The sequence below is a fragment of the Mercenaria mercenaria genome, unplaced genomic scaffold (genome assembly GCF_021730395.1).
Source record: "Mercenaria mercenaria strain notata unplaced genomic scaffold, MADL_Memer_1 contig_729, whole genome shotgun sequence".
Taxonomy (NCBI): Eukaryota; Metazoa; Mollusca; class Bivalvia; order Venerida; family Veneridae; genus Mercenaria; species Mercenaria mercenaria.
The window spans coordinates 4,834-26,834 of NW_026463625.1; the positions used below are offsets into that span (position 1 = coordinate 4,834).

General features: G+C 34.3%; 1 protein-coding gene across 1 annotated transcript in view; it reads right to left on the reverse strand.

The window, feature by feature from the left end:
• Positions 1-9,993: 9,993 nt before the first annotated feature.
• LOC128554766 (uncharacterized) overlaps positions 9,994-22,001 on the reverse strand; it is a 48,654-nt gene continuing 36,646 nt past the window's right edge. Inside the window, exon 14 of the mRNA XM_053536074.1 lies at positions 9,994-11,855. Coding sequence (XP_053392049.1) covers positions 11,620-11,855 — 236 coding nt within the window. The 3' untranslated portion in view covers positions 9,994-11,619. The remainder of the gene's footprint in view (positions 11,856-22,001) is intronic.

A 22,001-nucleotide genomic window follows, 5' to 3' on the forward strand; every position in this document is an offset into this window, starting at 1 on the left:
TTATTGTAACTTTTTTATTATTGGCCGTAGAGAAAAATCGAGATCACTTTTCTGTGGTACAACATGCATGTTACATCCATTTTTTAGGTGTATTTTGACCTATCTCTACCTGGTTAAGAGTTTCTTGTGGACTTATATTATATAGATATTTTTTTTTTAAGATAAATTTCCCTTTGTTGGTACTATAAATAACTTATATGATAACTTTTTAAAATCGGCAAAAACATTTCAATATGAAAACAACTGTGGGTTTTTATATATGCATATTTGAATCCAGGTGTGTTGTTATAACATATTGTATATAATAGTACAATATTGTTTATACATCATTGACAGATATCAGTTCATGATGTTATACTGCAGTAGAGAAAGTTAGGTGCCTTCCAGTAGGGGACTTTGTATTGCATGGCAATACTTCATTCACTTGTTGACACTGGTGTGTTTTGTGAACGTATTGTGAATTGTTATTTTCCTGAAAAAAAAAATGTATACACCAAGATACAGCGTCTAGAAATAGAATCCCTTTTCCCGTTGCGGAATGCTCTGATTTCTGTGTCAAGTGATGGTATCTGGGGCTAATGGTCAAATTTAGTGATAACTCATGTATTTAAGGCCTAATTGCTGCATTTTATGCCCCCCATTCGGGGAAGGGGGACATATAGATTTGCCCTTGTCCGTCCGTCTGTCCTTCCGTCCGTCCGCACAAACGTTTATGGTATGTGAGCTGAAAACGGTACATGCAGACAATAGAGAACAATGCATTTCATTCCGTAAATAATAGTTAGCTCACAAGGTAACAATAGTTAGCCAATAAGGAAACAAAAGAAAAGAACAATAGAATTAGCTCATAAACCCCAAGCTTTGGTACGTCCGTCCGTCCTTCCGTCCGTCCGAGAATGTTGTGTCGCGCGTAGCTCCAAAAGTCTTTGACATAGAGTCAACAAACTTTACAGGAATATTGATCAGCATGTGTAGTTGTGCACCTGGGATTTCGCATCCGGATTCATTCAGTCATGTAGGAGTTATGGCCCCTGACTTAGTAAAAAATGGTTATTTTAATGTTGTGCCGCCTCTAGCTCCAAAAGTATTTGAGCTAGAGTCACCAAACTTTACAGGAATATTGGTCATCATGTGTTGTTGTGCACCTGGGGTTTCGCGTCCAGATTCACTCAGTCTTCTTGGAGTTATGGCCCCTGACTTAGTAAAAACTGGTGATTTTAATGTTGTGTCACCTCTAGCTCCAAAAATATTTGACCTAGAGTCACCAAACCTTATAGGAATATTGGTCAGCATGTGTAGTTGTGCACCTGGGGTTTCGCGTCCAGATTCATTCAGTCATGTAGGAGTTATGGCCCTTGACTTATTAAAAAATGGTCATTTATTGTTTGAGTAGGGGCAACCATGTCCTATGGACACATTTCTAGTTACCGTTTGTCCTATTTTCTCGTCCAATTACAAGCTTTAATTTCTTTAAAATATATCGCATACACCCCGACTGGACTGGTGTATGTCAAAAATATGTCACATATTTTTTGGGAAAGTTACTTATTTATCTGATTTACCGGTAAATTAAACAAAGAAAAAACCAACAGTTGTAAAATCTGCAGAAAAACAACAGTTGGACGCACGCTCTTTAACGTTACTAAGCCGACGAATCTGGTGCAGCGTTTATTTGTTTGTAGTATCTACATGTATATTATCATGTAAAAAAAATAATCCACACTGTCGCGTGGATTATCATCTAATGTACGACCGTTCAGAGTCCTAATGCCTAGGATAGCTAGCAACTGAACAACAGAAGCGATGGGATGAATGCAGTTATTTATAAATTGGCCAGGCGTTTCAGGTTTTGTCTGAAGTACGACGACGGCACTCAACGGACAACCACCTATCGCACTGAATAGCTACCGATCATGCTCTTTGCTCAGTTGAACTACATCTGTTTACTTTTGTACTGAATGCTACATTTTTCTCTTCAACTCAGAGTGGCAGTAATAATCAGTGTGCTGTTTCTGTAGAATTTCGACCGGGAGTCGTTAGGCTATAATTCATTTTAGTTCACGTGGTTAAGTCATAATATTGTGATATGGAAGTCGTAGTACTTTGATCGGGGGTCACATTTTCTATAAGATAATGACCAGGGGTCACTTTTTCTATAGTATAATGACTGGGGATCACTTTTGCTATAGAATAATGACCGGGGGTCACTTTTTCTATAGAATAATGACCGGGGGTCGTTTTTTTATGGGAGTCAATATTCTTCGTGAGGTTCAGTTTACTTCACGTGGGGGAGTCATAGTACTATGATCTGGAGGTCATAATACTATGACCGGGGGGTCACTTTTTCTATAGAATAATGACCGGGGGGTCATTATTCTACGGGGGTCGAAATACTTCATTACACCGGCATGGTAATTTCCTAATGACTCACCTACTCTTTTTTGTTCTTTGGAATGTTGGGTGCGGCTCCCCATTGTTCTAGGGCATTGACCTGTCCGCCATCCTGTTGCACGATTGTGACGTCATGGGTTTTCCCCTGTTAGCCCCGCCCCCCACGCGATGACGTCATAGTCACGTGATTGGCTCCAGCTCCAGGCAAATTCCCTAACGCCTCGTACTATACTACTTTCCGGGGTGTTTTAACAGGAGAGAAAACATGTGTTAACAGAGAAATTCTCGCGCTCACGTGCTGTTATAACACCTTGTTATATGTGCGAGTTCCATGGCAAAACGTAAACGTATTTTTGCCCCAAAACTGATATTTCAAAAGGAAATGATGTCAACGTAAAAAAACAACGTAGACTTTACCGCGCATTTGGTGGAAGTTTAATGACGTTGTAGGATGATATATTCACTTACTTGTTTTCACGCATTTTAAGCTAGAATAGCGTTAACAAATGTTCTTTTCGAGTTATAACATCTTCAGAATCCCTCGGGAATCTTTGGTACCCTCGCCCTGACGGGCTTGTGTACCAACCAATCCCTCGAGATTCTGCAGATTTAATAACACGAAAAAACATGCGTTATCCCTACAGTGTAAAATTGTAATGAAAGCATAAAATGCAAATAAATGAACGAGCGTTAATGCTTTTAAATCATGATCAAGTCAACAGAAACTGAGACACAGACAAAACTCAAAAGTAAGTTAACAAATAATGCACTTTGGATATATATTTTCAAAAACGAAAAACGTACACTGTAACATTCATTTGAAAGCAGGTCCACAATTCGTTACACAATTTCAATGAAGCATAGTCTATAGCGTATGGTAATCCTGAAGATTGTTTAATTATATCTTGTTTATATTATGTTTTCATGATTGCGTATGTGGCATCTATTACGAATACGACTAGTAACACTTTTTTCGTCGATCAATATGGCGACCACCTTGAATAATTATATCGTTATATATTCAATCTAGCTTTCAAATAATTTCTTTCTTAATAAGACACACAATGTATATTTGAATTATAAATATGTTTATATAACGTTTTAGTAACGTACTGACTTTTCATACATGAAAAGCAAGACTTTTAATTTCAAATTCAGGTAGAAAATCTTCTTCCTTTACACACCAAGTTCGTAAAAACATTATGGTTAAAAACGTGGTCATTCTTTGAAACAACGAATGTTTTCTTTTTCAAAATACATGTTTAAGACGTTCATCGTAACATAGTATCAATTATACAAAGACAACATTCCCAGCTTTTGGTATATTTGCAGTAGATTGTCCCCCTTGAAAGTAACCCGATAATCAATATCGGATTCCCGACTTAAGACTAATAGAACTTTGAGCAATACATTATATAGGGAAACTATTTTCAATGCTTAATTTCAAACATTTTATTTAATATTTTTTAATGATTTAAGTGTTATGACAGAATAAATTTCCCCCCTCTTAAGTTTGATGTAAAATATATATTCTAACTCGATATCTTCTTGCTTCTAATTTTGTTATAAAAGTATGACCATTACTTACATGGAGCATACAATGAAATTCACTACATTACAATTCCTTTCACTTTAGAGGTAATAAACTATGACGGTCTGACAGTGTAGTCGCGAACGACAAGAAGAAGAAGAAATAAACTATGACAACTTTTTAGCATATATGTAGGTGTTCTTATCTTTATGAACAATATGATAATATATTTACACTTTTAATAAGGTAAATGCTTCTTGTTTCTATTTCAGGTCAAAATTAGTCAGAAATTAATAAATATCTTTTCCTTTTAATTACAGCACATGTTTTGTATCTATAATTCTAATATTCTTGTCTCTGTTAAGGTATTAGGTCCCCAATAGTAATGTTTAAAAATGTCATTTGCTTGGTATATTCTTGAAGTTGACCGTATTTTGCACTGTTTTGCAAATATTAAACAATATTTACCGTGCCTTTTTTACAAATTTTGTATAATTTATGGTATTTCCTCAAACTCAAGTAGAGACAAATTTCAATGTGATCGCCTTCATCCAAAATGTTTGCAGAGAATTCATTATACCATTATATTTTATGAAAGAAACATCAAACTATTGGTAAACAATTATAAAACATAAAATAAAACTGTCAACATCATTTTTTTCTCTGGTGCCTCAAGTAAACGGATTTAATGAGACAGAGTTATAACATCAACATTAAAACATTTAGGTCGAATCCTGTGGATGTGTTTTGAATTTTGCTCAGTTCATTCAAAAACAACCCAGGGGGCAGAAGTAAAACCTACCTACTTTTCTTCCACAATATGTAAACTAAAGAATGAAGGCAAAATAGAGAACTTTTACCGCATATAACTCAGTATTTTTAAAGACTTCTAACTCTACCACTTCTGTTTCAGACGTAAATTCATTTTGCACAGAAAGAAATTGAAATCAAATGATTTTATTCCATTCTTTACAATAAGTCAATAATAAGTCTTGAAAGAAGTAAAAACTTACTAGAAAACAAGAGGGCCAAGATGGCCCTAGGTCGCTCACCTAAGAAACACACCATAACAGTGTAAAACATGTTTGACCTAGTGATTTCATGGAAACAAATATTCTGACCAATTTTCATTAAGATTGGACCAAAAAATTGGTCTCTTGCGATAAAACAAGCATTTTCTTAGATATGACCTAGTTTTTGACCCTAGATGACCCATGTTCAAACTCGACCTAGATTTTATCAAGGCAATCATTCTGACCAAAATTCATGAAGATCAATTGAAAAATACAGCCTCTATCACATACACAAGTTTTTTCTTTGATTTGACCAAGTGACCTAGTTTTTGACCTCAGATGACCCATATTCAAATTCGACCTAGATTTCATTAAGGCAATCATCCTGACCAATATTCATTGAAAACAATTGAAAAAAACAGTCTCTATCGCATACACAAGATTTTTCTTTAATTTGACCTAGTGACCTAGTTTTTGACCTTAGATAACCCATATTCAAACTCGACCTAGATTTCATCAAGGCAATCACTCTGACCAAATTTTATGAAGATCAATTGAAAACTACATCCTCTATTGCATACACAATGTTTTTCTTCGATTTGACCTAGTGACCTAGTTCTTGACCCCAGATAACCCATTTTCGAACTCGGCCTAGATTTTATCAAGGTAATCATTCTGGCTAAATTTCATGAAGATCAGTTGAAAAATACAGCCTCTATCGCATACACAAGGTTTTTCCTTGATTTGACCTAGTGACCTAGTTTTTGACCCGAGATGACCCATTTTCGAACTCGACCTAGATTTCATCAAGGTAATTATTCTGACCAAAATTCATGAAGATCAATTGAAAAATACAGCCTCTATCGCATACACAAGGTTTTTATTTGATTTGACCTAGTGACCTAGTTTTTGATCCGAGATGACCAATTTTCAAACTCGATCTAGATTTCATCAAGGCAATCATTCTGACCAATATTCATGAAGATCGTTTGAAAAGTACAGCCTCTATCGCATACACAAGGTTTTTCTTTGATTTGACCTAGTGACCTAGTTTTTGACCCGAGATAACCCATTTTCAAACTCGGCCTAGATTTCATCAAGATTATCATTCTGACCAATATTCATGAAGAATAATTGAAAAATACAGCCTCTATCGCATACACAAGGTTTTTCTTTGATTTGACCTAGTGACCTAGTTTTTGATCCGAGATGACCCATTTTCGAACTCGTTCTAGATTTCATCAAGATTATCATTTTGACCAATATTCATGAAGATCAAATGAAAAATACAGCCTCTATCGCATACACAAGGTTTTTCTTTGATTTGACATAGTGACCTAGTGTTTGACCCGAGATGACCCATTTTCAAACTCGGCCTAGATTTCATCAAGGCAATCTTTCTGACCAATATTCATGAAGATCAATTGAAAAATACAGCCTCTATCGCATACACAAGGTTTTTCTTTGATTTGACCTAGTGACCTAGTTTCTGACCCGAGATGACCTATTTTCGAACTCAGCCTAGATTTCATCAAGGTTATCATTCTGACCAATATTCATGAAGATCAATTGAAAAATACAGCCTCTATCGCATACACAAGGTTTTTCTTTGATTTGACCTAGTGACCTAGTTTTTGACCCGAGATGACCCATTTTCGAACTCGGCCTAGATTTCATCAAGGTTAACATTCTGACCAATATTCATGAAGATTAACTGAAAAATACAGCGTCTATCGCATACACAAGCTAAATGTTGACAGACGACAGACGACAGACAGACGACGGACGCCGGACATCGAGTGATCAGAAAAACTCACCTGAGCATTGCTCAGGTGAGCTAAAAAGGAAAATAAGGGGGAAAATGGTCCCAGTGGGGCTTGAACCTACGCCCCCTCCCGAAAAATTTCAGTCAAAGTAGGCTTATGGTAGGAATTGAATACTATTCACAAAGGAAGTAAGAAGAGTAAAATCAGGATAAAAACAGGGTGTATACATATACTTATACATGTATAAGTACTAATAAACTTTGATAATGTGGCAGTTGACCTAAATCCAATCGACACTGAATATTTTCCAATACAGGTAAATCCAATATTTGCTTTACAATAGATCTATGACGGATTATCTTTGAACATCCCTGGACTTATTGGACTCAACTGCCACATTATCAAAGTTTATTAGTACCGTACAGTATTATAGCGTTTTTATTTTTAGCAACATGTAAATAAACAATCAGCACTTAGCAATCTGTTTTAAAACAAAAGATATTGGAAGTAAGATCAATAGTTGGCTTGATGGCGCAGTAGGTTGAGTGGATAGATACGTAATCATTTTGTAGTGGTAGCTTTGATGGTTCGAACCTTGCAGTCGGACTTTTTTATTTTGCATTTAATTTATATACTTTGTTTAAGTTTGTTTCCCTCTGGTTTCTAATTTATTTACGAAAGCCTAAAAATATTAGATCATATTAAAGGTGAAGCGTATTTAAACATGTTAACAGTGACCTGTATAAGTTAGTGAACAAGCTAGTACTAGAGTAACAAACTTGTCTTGTTTTCATTGAATCGTATTGAAAAAAAAAAGAAATTAGATACAGTTTTCAAAATACAATTTTACGTGTCCGGGAATCGAACTCCCATGTTTAAGGAGAATTTGACATAGATAAGCATGCAATATAATACATATATTCATTTTGCCTATGCAATACTTACGGCGTGATTTTGAGCAAATTTCATACTTTCTTTTGCATCATTTAACGCATTTTTGTATTGCTTAAGCTGTAAGTAACTGTCTGCTCGATTCTGAAGAACATCTGCATATGAGTGAGTATTACTCTGAAAAAGAACAGTTTGGACAATTTCAATTATTTCAGTTTTACGCTAAGTGCTTTTAACGTGGCTCACTTCTTTCCTTACGAATTTTGGCACCATCTCAAATTGTGATGATTTTCAGCAAAACTGATTGATAATGCATTTTCTTTTATATATACATGTATATATATAACGGGTAAGCGAAAAAAGGTTGGTCGGTGGTCTAGTGGTAACACGCTTGACTGTCAATCCAAAGGTCCGGGGTTCGAATCCCGGTCCAGGGACTAGAAATTTCTGAGATGCTCTTAAGTGTCTCCCACCTTACTAGAGGTCTGTACTGGGTATTCCCAGGAAAGACGGCTTCGCGCATATCAGTACTATACATCAGGCACGTTTAAGAACCAGACTGTCTATTCGCAAAGAGTTAGGCTAAGTTAGCCGGACACGTCTGTATCTAAAACGTTCTCTCTGTCTGTTCTGGGGGCTTTATCTCACTCTGTCCCTCTGGTCAGATCGCTTTGTGTCTGTACTAGTAGAGGATAAATTTCGCGCCCTGTGTGGCTGTGTTCGCTATATGTAAAGCGCCTTTGAACGTGTTTATCATTGCTATTTTATCTTACGGACGAGTCAGAATAGGTTTTTGTGGTCTATTGCACCGAATAATCGTTTCAATTGATAAAAGTTCATTAAAAATAGATCCCGTGTTAAAACAGAATGTCTGTAGAGTGGAATGAACGTTTTACCGGCGAAATCGGACAAAATTTGCCAAAATCATAAGCTTTCAACGCTAAAAAGACGCAAATTTACTGTAACCGCTAGGGGGCGCTTTGAGGTCAAAACTATATCAGACATTTATTTATATCAGTATATATATCAATCACTGTGACAGCCACAGTAATATCATAGAATAAAACAGCTTTTTGATTTACAAGTCTGTATACTCTTCATATTCTTATATCTTTTATACTTTTTCATTTGATTATTAGCGCTTGGTTTAGCGAAAATTGGCATTGAACGTGCAATAACCAAAGTTAATATGCAAGTAAGGTCAGCGACCTGGTACAGCCTAAATTGGCATTTTTTTCAACCCAGTCAAGCGTGCCTCTTAGAAGCAGTTCTAATAAGTGTATGTATTTTTCGAAATAAAAAAACCTAGAATGTTTCTGTAGGACACAGGGTGTGCCCCCCGCTGCTACATTTGTCACAAGTAAGGGGCAATTATTCAAATGTTTGCAGTCTTAAGGGGGCAAAGTCTCAACAAACACTTTATGAAAAGGATACATTATTCTAGGCCATATACTTTTTGAGCCATGAGCATCACAAACAAAAAATTCACTATTTGTGCTATTTCAAGGGCCATAATTCTGTAATAAGCACTAACATTCTCAAGAATAATGCCAAGTGTGCAAGATCACATCATGATAAATACTCAAGCAAGGTTTCATGAATTTATATTAAATACTTTTTGAGCAAGGCACATAATTAGGTAAACATGCGCATATTTGTACTATTTCAAGGGCCATAACTTTAAAAATAGATGGCTGAGCCAGCCAGAAAATAAGAGATGTGCAAGTTTATATCATGATAAGACTTATGCAAGTTTTGAACCATTTATATTAAATACTTTTTGAGCTATGTGCATCAAAAGGTGAAAATGTGCATTTTTGAGTATTTCAGGGGCCATAACTCTAAAAATAGGGGGCGGACCCAAATGAAAAGTAGGAGGTGCGCAAGTTCATATCATGATTAACTCCCTGGGGCCGAAATGCGACTGTAGGCGTTATATTTTCTACCCCTGTAGCGTCGATATGCGACTATACGCGCGTTATCAGGACTCCCCAGGACGGCGATTGACGAGTATAGTCGCGGCACCGACATCATGATGATTGCGATAAGTACTTGTTAATTTTAGATAATGTTAACAAAAGCAAAATTACTTTGCATACTGGCTATTATTTCTTTGATGTAATAATTACTAATTGTGCTAATAATTAGTTCCATTGTTAAAATAAATGTCTGTAACTATGCGGTGATGTAAATGAAATAAAAAGACGATCTCCGCTGTGTTTCGTTCATACTGTATTTCAAAAGAGTAAAATAATGTCGTCGGCCAGAGATCTTTCTTAAGATGAAGAAAATATTTATTTATTATAATGCTGATTCTGGAATATCAGTTCCGTCGGATGATGATTCCGACAATGCGATTCCATTATCAGACAAATGAATGGTTGAAGGCTGAAATATTGGTACACTTACATTACATACGATACAAATGGACAAAAAATAACACAACAAAACATATTTCATAAAATATAAAGAAGCATATGTAAATAAACGCATGTTTGTAAATTTAATAATTTTTCAAAGATGGGTGTAAATATTACAATTTAACTGTCTCAGCGCGTGACATACAACATTTGTGTACATGTTTAGAAATAGATTATACATCAAAATAAACCACTGATATTCACACAAAAACGGGTGTAAGTTTAAGTAATGTTGATGTAAATATTCAGTGTTTATGATGCATTTCTATTTATGGGAATTTAATGTTCAAGTATCTATTAAACGCAGTAGAAATTATGAATATTTCGAAGTGAAAATTTTGTTCTATTTGAATATACGAAATTGGATATAAAAAATATTTGTTCAAACTTCAAATATTTTGTAAGTTATTTTCAATTTACACCCAAGTTAATTTCCCTGCATGATTTCAACTGACTGTATGCGAGTGTGATTATGATAAGGTTAGATAATGTTCTTCGACGTCGGGTGGTAATTCTTATCCCGCCGCAGCAGGTATGTTACGATATCGGCCTCAGGGAGTTAAGACTCGTGCAAGGTTTCATGAAACTATATCAAATACTTTTTGAGCTAAGCGTGTCTCAAGGTGAAAACATGCATTTTGGACTATTTCAGGGGCCATAGCTCTAAAAAGAAAAAAAAGTCAGACGAAAAATAGAAGGTGCACAATTTCATATCATCATAAAGACTCATGCAAGGTTTAATCAATATATATGAAATACTTTTTGAGCTAGGCCCGTCACAAGGTGAAAATGTGCATATTTTACTATTTCAGGGGCCATAACTCTGAAAATTGGGTGGGGGAAGTTCATATCATGATTATGACTCATCCAAGGTTTCATGACTCTATATCAAATATTTTTTGAGCTAGGCTTGTCACAAGGTGAAAATGTGCATTTTTGACAATTTCAGGGGCCATAACTCAAAACATAGAGGGCGGAGCCAGACGAAAAATAACAAGTTCATATCACGATAAAGACTCATGCAAGATTTCATCAATTTATATCAAAAACTTATATGCCCCTACCACTCATGAGGGGGGTGGGGGGATGGGGGGCACAAAACACATCATATGCCGGCTAGTTTGTTTTAAACGAAAGGCTCAGATTTACACTAAACATAATGGGAAAAGTGACTGTGCCTTCTAATTTGAGATAAATCAGAATAATTCAAACTGTCATGATAGGGTACCACTAAGGGAATGTATGTTTAATATGATATTTTAATGCAGCCAGACGTTTCTGAAAGTTTCTAACCAGATACATATAGAGAAAATAAAACCATCCAACCTGACGACCACTTTTTGATGAGCCAATAGAATATTTTGTGAAATAGGGAAAATAGAGCAAGCCTACTGACCATTCTCATTGAGGAACCGGAATAATCTGAAAATACTAAGTAGATGGTCACCGAAGAACTTTTTTATATAATTATACAAAATCTAGCCAGCAGTTATCGACAAGAAGAGTTTTAAAAGAAAATCAACTAAAACATATTATTTACGTTCGACATTAAGCACTTAATTTTCCAAACACAGGGCATTTGTCGTTTGTTAATTTTTCAGGACGCTTTAAAACGTCTTACTGTGTTTGATAAATATTCGATTTGAAATTACATATGTGTGCTGTAATGATATGTGTTTTATAGCTACAGTGTATACATATATACACATTACCACTGAAGGGTCCTTTTGCGGGTAAACTTCAAGAGCTTTGCTGAACAGTACAATTGAATCACTGTATTCACCATTGCGATGCTTCAAAAACCCAATGTAATTTAATTTTTGCGCTTTCAGTGATACGTCACCTGAAAAAAAAACACGATTATTTCTATAAAATGTATAACTTTGCATTAAGGTTCATTCTATCGGAAAAAGAGTGGGTCTAAATAATTTAGATTTGCGGTTTGTTACTGAACAAAGTTATAAAAAGTATATACCAATGGAATCGCTTGGAACGAAGTATACATGAGATAGTCAAACTACAACTACGACTCTTTCATAAGTCGTACGATAACGAATTTGATAACAAAATTGGTCATGTTTTTTCAAAATCAAGGGCTGCTTCAAAATACGTGCGGAGTCCGTTTAAAATGTATTTACAGACAGACAAGACATGTATCTAGTTCCTGCCATCCTTTAAATTACCCTATTTGTTTTCAAAAGGCTGACGATTTACGTTTGAAAATACACTTTAGAATGCTTCAAACGATTGTTTTCATCGTCCTTTGTTGGCATGACGGACTACTTTTTAGTTGCTATAAATATGAAAATTGCACGGAGAAATCGTCTTCGATTCCCGCCAAATATAATAAAGGATAGTGTCTTCACGACATTTACCTTAAGGGAGATTCTTTATCCCGATAATCATTCTCGACAGGTTGAAGATCCAAAACACTATTTCAAATATACAGAAAAATATTTCAAGAACAATTAACAGTTTTTTTGTTTTGTTTTGTTTTCTTTGTCAAAATATTCTACAACCTCAAATGAAATCTAAATCATCTGCTTCATTGAACTATCTTACTTTTTCAAACGATCTATTTAATCTAATAAAAGTGTTATCGTTCTAAACTTTGTAAAATTTCTTACTTTCAAGACCATTAGGTCTTTTGAATAATTCGACTACCAGTCTAGTCATTTAAACCTTCAGTCTGTACACAGAAATACATATCGCAGCCATTTACACTATTCAAACCTGATGGAGCTCTATTATATCAAATAAATGTAATTATGTCAATAAAGGTCTTCATTTAGGGGTTTTGGCACGCCTGAATCTTAAGTCGGACAACAGATTGATTTTATGATCTCCGCTGACTTCGTTGATAAGCTAAAATGTTGTAAAACTTTGCTAGAATCCTCGTCCGAGTTATATGAAGGAGTGCCTATCTGAACATTGTGTGTACAGTTTAGTGCACCTTACGATTTCCACGAGTCTGTTGGATAGCTTCTTCACAGGAAATATATTCTGCATTGCAAATAGCGTTTTCGACACTTGAAGTTAGGAGAAGCAATTCGGACTTTAGACAGCGACCTAAAAGGCCTTAGTCATGCCTAAGGACAGGTCCGGATCCAGAAATATCTTTATTTGGTGGGGTTAGGCTCTAGTTTAGAATGAATGTGCCACCAGCGAGACGCATAGCTCCGATTGGGAGTAGGTTTCAGGGTATTCTCCCCCCGGCAAAAGTTTGAAATATAGATACGTAATGGTAGCCTCTGGTCTAAATTATGAGAAAATATTATTGCCGAAATAGCTGGGTGCAACTTTGATGAATATAAGACACTCCCGCTGTTGAAACATATGCATTACTTTGGACGGTTTTTCAAGGCCTTCGGGTTTATCTCAGAAATTTTTGAAAAACATATCACTGACAGAATAAGTTTGGGGAACCAATATCATTAATTGTTTAGGCTGTTCCTCTACAAAAACAAGTACTGTCGAGAAGTCACGAAATCGCAACATTTATAAACTACCGACGACTGAAACTGAAAGTACTTTTTGCCCGACTGCCTAGCTGTGTTCCTCTTTGTGAACTTGTAATACTTCACATTTTTGTTTGTTTGTTTTGAGTTTAATGGCGTTTTTTTTCAACAGTATTTCAGTCATGTAACGGCGAGCAGTTAACCTAACCAGTGTTCCTGGATTCTGTACCAGTACAAACCTGTTCTCCGCAAGTGACTGTCAACCTCCCGACATGAATTATCAAAGGTGGAGGACGAATAATTTCAGACACAATGTCTTTAATCAAACCGTCACAAAGAACATATGCCTCGCAATTCGTAGACCAACGCTCTCCCTACTGAGTTAAGCGGACGGCCTTGCATTTCTGTACAAGACTGACGATAGACACACGGATGTAGGAATTCTTTTTACACAAGGTCTTGGAAACAAGATTACCTTTTTCATAATTAGGTAGAACATATTCACAAACAAAAGTATTAGATATGCATCTTCTGTTTATGCCTGTGCTATTAATGATAAAAGAATGAAAGGGACAACAATTTTACGTAATTTATGACAACAGTTTTATTTTGCAGCATAATCAATTCATGCATTCCACACAATATAAAAGTATATATTATCACTACACAATTATGCATAGAAAGTGTGCTACAAAGGAACCGAACTCCAAAAACGTGTTACTTCCCCTTATCTGTACAGTTTGACAATATTCCTTCATGGAGGCTGCAAAAGGAACTAGAATGGTGTTGACAGAAAATGTTTCATTCAATCATGTATAATACCGACGGCTCAATAATGTTATTAAGTAAAACTGACATAAATAATCAACTGAACACAAAACAAACGTACATGTCTACATAATGTCCATGATGCTTAACAAGTTTTAATTGAAATGAACAAAAAATGTAAGAAACTACACTGTAGTTGTCATTAGTCGTCAAAGAAGGGCCACACCTCCAGACAAAATAATCGATCATAAAACTCATGACAACATGTACATATCCACTTCATGCCGTTGATGTATACCAAGTTTCAATTCACTTGGATGGAAACTGTAGGACTTAAGTTTACAATGTGATGGAATTATTTCGAGGTCCAAAAGGGCAACAACTCCAGAAAAAAATTATTAGGCATAGAAGTCCTGATGCATTCATGTTGATGATGTAAACAGAGTTTTATATGAATTTGATGACAACTGTATGGGTTAAGTTCTTTGACACCGGAGACATAAAAGGAGTTTATTATATATCTTGGAATAGGTATGCTTTAAAAGTTTTCATAACGTAATAAGCTGGTTTCATTTTAACCTAGTTTAAAAGAAGCTTCTATATATATCACTAACCTAGAGCTAGAAGTCCGAGTCATGAATTTTACATACATGTCATCTTGTTATGATGAATATTTGCGCCAAGTTATGTGAGCTGCCACAATTTATAACAAGAGGGCCCTGAAGGCCCTGTATCACTAACCTAAATAAAGTAGGCCAGTAGGTCACATTCATGGTCACTGAAGTCAGTTTTAAAATCGGTGTGCAAAACTGAACATGTCATACAAATTTCAAGGCTGGATCTTAAAAAACAAATACAGTAGGTCACTAGGTCACATTCCACATGACCCAGATTCAAACTAGACCTAAAGTTCATCAAGATTAACATTCTGATCAAGTTTCATGAAGATACAATGGTCTCTATGGTGTTTATAAGCTTTTCCTTCGATTTGATCTTGTGACCTAGTTTTTGACCCCACCTAATCCAGATTTGACTTTGACTTAAAGATAATCAAGATTAACATTCTGACCAAGTTTTATTATATTATGATCATAAATGTGGCCTCTACAGTGTTAACTAGCTTTTCCTTTTATTTGACCTGGTAACTTGTTTTTGACCCCCTGACCCAATGATCGTCACCGTTAACATTCTGAATAAGTTTCATGATGGTATAGTCATATATGTGGCCTCTCTAGAGTGTAATAAGCTTACCCTTGATTGACCTGGTGACCTAGTTTATGACTACTTGACCTAAATTTAAACTTGACCTAAAAATAATTAAGGTTAACATTCTGACCAAGTTTCATGAAGATAAAGTCATAAATGTGGCTTCCAGAGTGTTAACAAGCTTTTCCTTTGATTTGACCTGGTGGCCTAGTTTTTGATCTCACCTAACCCAGATTTGACCTTGGCTTAAAGATCGTCAAGGTTAATATTCTGACCAAGTTTCATTAAGGTATAGTCATAAATGTGGCCTCTAAGGGTGTAACAAGCTTACCATTGATTTGACCTGGTGACCTAGTTTCTGACTCCACATGACCTAAATTTAAACTTGACTGAAACATTACCAAGGTTAACATTCTGACCAAGTTTGATGAAGATAAGTCATAAATGTGGCCTTTAGAGCGTTAGCAAGCTTTTCCTTTGATTTGACCCGGTGACCTAGTTTTTGACCCCACCTAACCCAGATTCATAATTAATCTAACAACCATCAAGATTAACATTCTGACAAAGTTGCATGAAAATATAGTCATAAATATGGCCTCTAGATTGTTAACAAGCTTTTTCTTTGATTTGACCTGGTGACCTAGTTTTTTACCCCCAGATGACCCAATATCAAACTCGTCCAAAATTTAACTGAGAGTAACATTCTGACCAAGTTTCATTAAGATTGGGCCAAAATTGTGACCTTTAGAGTGTTAAAAGTCAAATTGTTGACGACAGACGGACGACAGACATAGGGTGATCACAAAAGCTCACCTTTGAACACTTCGTGCTCAGGTGAGCTAAAAAGTTAAAGACAGAAAAAGTTTAGGTTTTGACTACTTAACTGTGACCTTGACTATCATTTGAATCTAGCATGTGTCACATCGAAATATAACATTTAATAACCCTGTCAAGTAATTTGAAAATCCACCCAATCATGGAAAAAATACTGACAATGAGAAAAACATTATTTGAATCTCACTTTCCATACCACAGAAAAAAAACAATAGCACATTTACACTGAAACATCATGAAACGTTTTGTATAAAACAAGTACGAAAGACTTATACTTTTTCAAAGTTAATACATTGTTTATGTAGAACTATGCTCAGTGAATTGTAAAAAAAATATTGATTTATCAAAATGCGCGTTTCTAATCTTCCATATGTATACGTTATTAACAGTTTTGAGGCTTCAAAGTATTTTGTAAATTTATATAAAGCAGGTTCCTCATGCATGACAGATATTTCTTTTTCTCTAATTCTTGATATTTCTTTCTGATTCTCCCAATTTGTATGTGGAAATACGATTACACGTTTTGTATTATTCATGTAACCATGTTACAATTTTCATGTATAATTATTATGTAGAATTATGCTCTGAAAATTGAAAAAAAAAGAAACAATGTTGTTGCAGTATTGTCTGGACACATATTTTCCAGAAGAGTACACCATTCTTAACTTCCATTAGCAATTGTGAGATTTTAATGTATCTTGCAAATTAATCTAACGCAGGTTCTTCATGCATGATGCATATTTTCCTATCTTCCTAATGCTTGATTTCTCTGATTCTGGAAATCTGTCTGTACATTCTGTATGATCCATCAAATAGTTCAGTTTTTTTGTTTGTTTTTTTGTTTTTTTTTTACCAATGTTTCGAACACTTGCGGCCCTTTAGATGAGCATCTGAAATGAGAAAAATTAGTGATTTTTACACTTACTATAAATCCTACATGTTTCATTTGTTCGTAACAACTACAAATTTTAGAATACAAAATCTAAAATGTTATATCTTAGAATTATAACAATATCAGTCTGACAGATATTATTATGAAAATGTCATGACTTTATTAAGAAGTGGTAAAACAGTACCATATACAAGTAATGAAAACTAAACCTATGCGTTTTAACAGATGATATATATTTGTCTACAATTATGTCATAGTCTTCATACACCTTCATTTTCAACTAACACTATGCACATGATCACTTCATACTGATAATATAACTATTTCTTTTGCATTGTTTTTGAAACTGCGAGTAAGCATGCACAATGTACAAGTTTATTTGTGATATTTTGAAGATAAAGGACATAACTCAAGAAAAAGTAACCTGAAATTGAAGTCCGGAAATCTGTGCATGCCTACTTCATGTTGATAATTTCATTTCAACTTACATTTCCATTGAGACACAGTATGAAAACTGTAGGAGGAGAGGAGTACATTAAATACAAATATAACTGTTATATTTCAAAAGGGGGCATAACATCCCTGAAATAGATAAAGGCCCTAACATTTATGGTAAATATGTATAACAAGTTACAAGGGTATTGGATAGAAAGTGGGGGAGGAGCTGAGTACATACTGTAGAATGTATTTAATTCAAAGTCCAAAAAGGGCCATAAGTTTAGAAATGGTCCCCAATGAAAAATTCACTATATAGTGTATGTCTGCTGCCGGGCCCATGAAGAAACCCCAACCCATTTGAATCTGATTGCTTTACAAAAGGGTTTTAATACAAAGTATAAAGTAGTGTGATTTAAAATTTTAAAAATAAACAAATGGCTTTAAATTTAAAGGAAAAATAATAAATTTGATCCCCTGTCCAATTTAAGTGATTTTGTGTCCCAATTTTATATCAACTGAAAATTAGTTATTCAGAAAAAATTTAATAAACCAACTATCCTGTCCTTTTTTGATGTCTTGTTCTGGTCAGCCAAAGTCCATAAGGTGCTTGAGGGTATTTATTCACTTATATACTCAACTGAATAAAAGATTTAAAAGACCAACGAATTTTATATACTAAATTTTATTTTTTTTCAAAAATAAAATTTGTGCTTTCTCTTTTAAATTAAATTTGCTGACACTTTATATTAAAAAAAATTTTAAAAATATATAAATCTAAAAAAATTATTTAAAATTTAATAAATGCTTTATAAATGCCACATTTATTTTAAACATGCACCCCTTTTAAAAAGTGAGTTTTCTTTTGGGGTAATTTAAACAAATTGTCCAGGTTTTTTTGGATAAATTTTACTTTTTCTGAAATAAGTACAGTAATCCAAACTATGGAATCTTGACAAGTGTGAAATTTATGTTTTTGAAACACTCATGTTTTTACTTTTTTAATTAGGCCCTCAGCACTGTTATGAAAAATTTTAATGTAGTTGTATAATTCCCCATAGAAAAAAAATTTTAAAAATTTAAATTAACAATATGGAATTTGAAAAGGTGTTTATACTTCATTTTTTAATTAAGTCTACAGACGTTCAATGCATGAGTAAAAACTTTAATGAGTTTAAAATATGCAGCATATTAAAATTAACATTTAGGGAATTAGAAAATTTTGATGAATAAAAGAAATTTTTAATCTGCTTCATTCGCCCCTTGCCCTTTTCACTTGCGCCTGCGAAAAAGGGTAAATTGGGGAGTGTACGGCCCCGAAATTTTCAAAAATAGGCTTACGGGATGAAATTACAAAATACGGCCCTAATATACGATCCCGTATTCGGAACATTATAAGGGGAAGCCCGTATATTTGTCTGCATATAGGGCCCCGAAACCCCAAATATACAAAAAATGTATTTTTCCCTTTTAAATGAAATATACAAATTTCCCCAAAAAATTTTAGAAATTGTGATTATTCGTGTCCTGCTTTAACATAAGTTTTTTTATGTATTCGAAGGGTCTTGAGACTTTTTTTCCCGTTTACTTTCCGTATTTTGAATATAGGGAACCCGTATACACCCGTTTTTCCGAATTAGTGTATGGATCCGTATTTTGGTCATATGGGGATGTGATTGCATTATAGGGGGATTACGGATTGTATTTTTGATTACGGGTTTCGGTTTTTCCCGTTAGCATGATAACGAGAAAACGGACCCGATTTTTGTAAAACGCTGTGATTGCATCATATAAGGGGCTATAGGATTGTTTTTTTTAAATTGGGGTTGGGATTTTTCCGTTACGATATATAAAATAACGGATCCCGTATTTTGTCATTAGGGGCATAACAAAAACTGACTTTTTGATTACGGCTAGGACAGCCCCGTATAGCATGGTATACGCAATATAGGGACCCCGTACTTGTGCATATCGGAAGTATTTGCATTATTAGGGAATGTATTTGCTCGGGATAGGGGGAATAAAAACTGTTTTTTTGATATAGGGCCAGGTTTTTCCCCCGTTTTGCAATATGCAGAGATACAGATTCCATTTTTGGGTCAATTTAACAAATTTTGGGTTTTTTTCGTATTGGGGGGAATTCCCGGACCAGTATTTCAAAAGTTAATTTCCAGATTTTTCCCCGTTTCTTATATTTAAAAAAACCCCGGTTTTTTCTTTTTTTAAAAATGATTTTGAAAGGGGGCACCAAAAAAGATGAAAAAATAAATGTCGGGATCCTAAGCAGAATACGGATTTTAGAAAAAGCAAGACAAAAAACAGGATGAAAAAAAAAATCATTTTTTAAAATTGGAGACATGTAAATTTTAAAAACCCTTTTTTTTAAATTAAATACTTTTTAATCAGTTTTAAAACGTTATAAATTTTTCATTTCTTGTCCAAAAAATAAAGAATTAAAATGTGAGTAAAAAAAACATCCATTTCTTTTTTTATTTATTTTTTCTGTGAAAAACTGGCCATTTAATTCTGCGGGGTTGACTCAACAAATAGTTGAGTATCATTTTTTACTATTTCTGTACATTTTTTCGTTTTCCCCATGAAGTGATTCCCGCTATGGGTTTTTCGTTTTCCCGTCTTCAAAAAAAGACAGTAACCCCTCCTAATTCCAAAAGATGTATTTTAAAAAAACGCATGTTGGTTTGTACGGGAAACCCGATATGTAAGGGGTTACAATGTGAACCAAAAGGGAAATATTTTTTTCCTATTAAAATAATTAAGTTTTTATCTGTTGTTAGAATGTCATGAAAAAGAAGGCTCATCCGGCTGTCTTCTGATTGTTGAAAAATAGTAGAAACTTACAAAAAGTATATTTCTATTGAAATAAATAGTCGTCCCGTTTTCTGTTTAGAAAACATTTGTGTAAACCCGGGATAAAAAAAAATCCCATTAAAAGTTAAAAAAAAATGGACTTTGCTCATGGTACTGAAAATTATATTATTAAATGGGGAAATTTGACGGATAAAATTCTTTGGTGCCCGGGGAAAAACCCGCCGCGGGGAAAAAAGAATTTTTCCCACTGCTTTTTACAATTTATAAGCGGGGGGGTTTTGGTTTAAGGCGTTAAATTACATTTTTTATCGTAAAAATTTATTAAAAAAATTTAAATTTCATGTGTTTCCGCAACTTTATGTCGTCGTAAGTGCATAATTAAAACCCCTTTAATACCCATATCAAAAAAAATAAATCCCCGTGATGAAAAAAACCAACTAGTGGGTTTGCGCCCCAGAGGATCGAGCCACCTGCGATCCGTGCAGCGGGCAGGAGCCATGTTTTTCGTTTAAACCCTATTGGAATTAAAAAAACTGTTAGGAAAGCGGGGCCCTACAGATGCGCGAGGGGCCAGGTTGTTGTCCATGCTGGTCGAAACTAAGACTTTGGTTTTTTCTCTGGCCGGCTTTTTAATATTTTTTTTTTTCTTGTCGACGATCAGGGCCCTTCCCTTTTTTTTTAGATTCGTTTAAAATTGCGTTTTTTTTAAAATTTTTTTAAAACCCCAAGATTGATCGTTACACAAAAAATAAAATTTTTTGTGTCAATTTTTAAAATATTTTTTAAATTTCATTGTGTTTTAAAATTGCCGGGGGATAAGAAACCCGGTCAGTGTTGTTTAAAGCTGGGTCATAAAAATATGATAACCCCTTACACAAGTGATGGGTCTTTAAATTTTAGGTTTTTTAGGGTTAAACCCTGTTAGTTCATTTTGGGGCCCTGCTGAAAAAAAAAGAGTTTGGGCATATTTGAAGTTTTTACAGCTGTAAAAGGGCGAAAAACAGGGATGAAAAATCCATAAATCGGAAATATCGTCAATTAAAAATTTGTTAAAATGTCAAAAGGGTCCGTTGAAAATCATTTAAAAAAAAAGACAAGTCAGCAATTATTATTGTTTGTATGTTGTTAAAGTAATGTTTGTTTTAGATGATAATATGAAAACGATTTTAAATATTTTTGATCCCATATCATTTTATAATTTACTTTTTTTTTGACAATAAATAAAGTATTATACATTAACATATTCACTTTTTCCGTTTTCCCTTTTAAATTTTAATTTAAATTTCATTAAGTACAGTTAGTAAAGTTTCCGTAAATGATCAATAAAAAAATAATACAAAATTATTATTTATCGTTTCACCCAACCCCCCCCCGGTTACAACAAACACTTTTACGGAAATGACAAATTGGATTATTTTTCCCCCGCTTTAGGGTTTTTTAAAGTGTTTTTTTAAAATTGGTAATGAAAAAGTCTATAGTATGTAGTTTTTAGGTCAAAAAAAATTCTTATAATTTAGATTAATAATAAAATTTAAAATAAAATTGTTTTTATTATAAACCTTTTTTT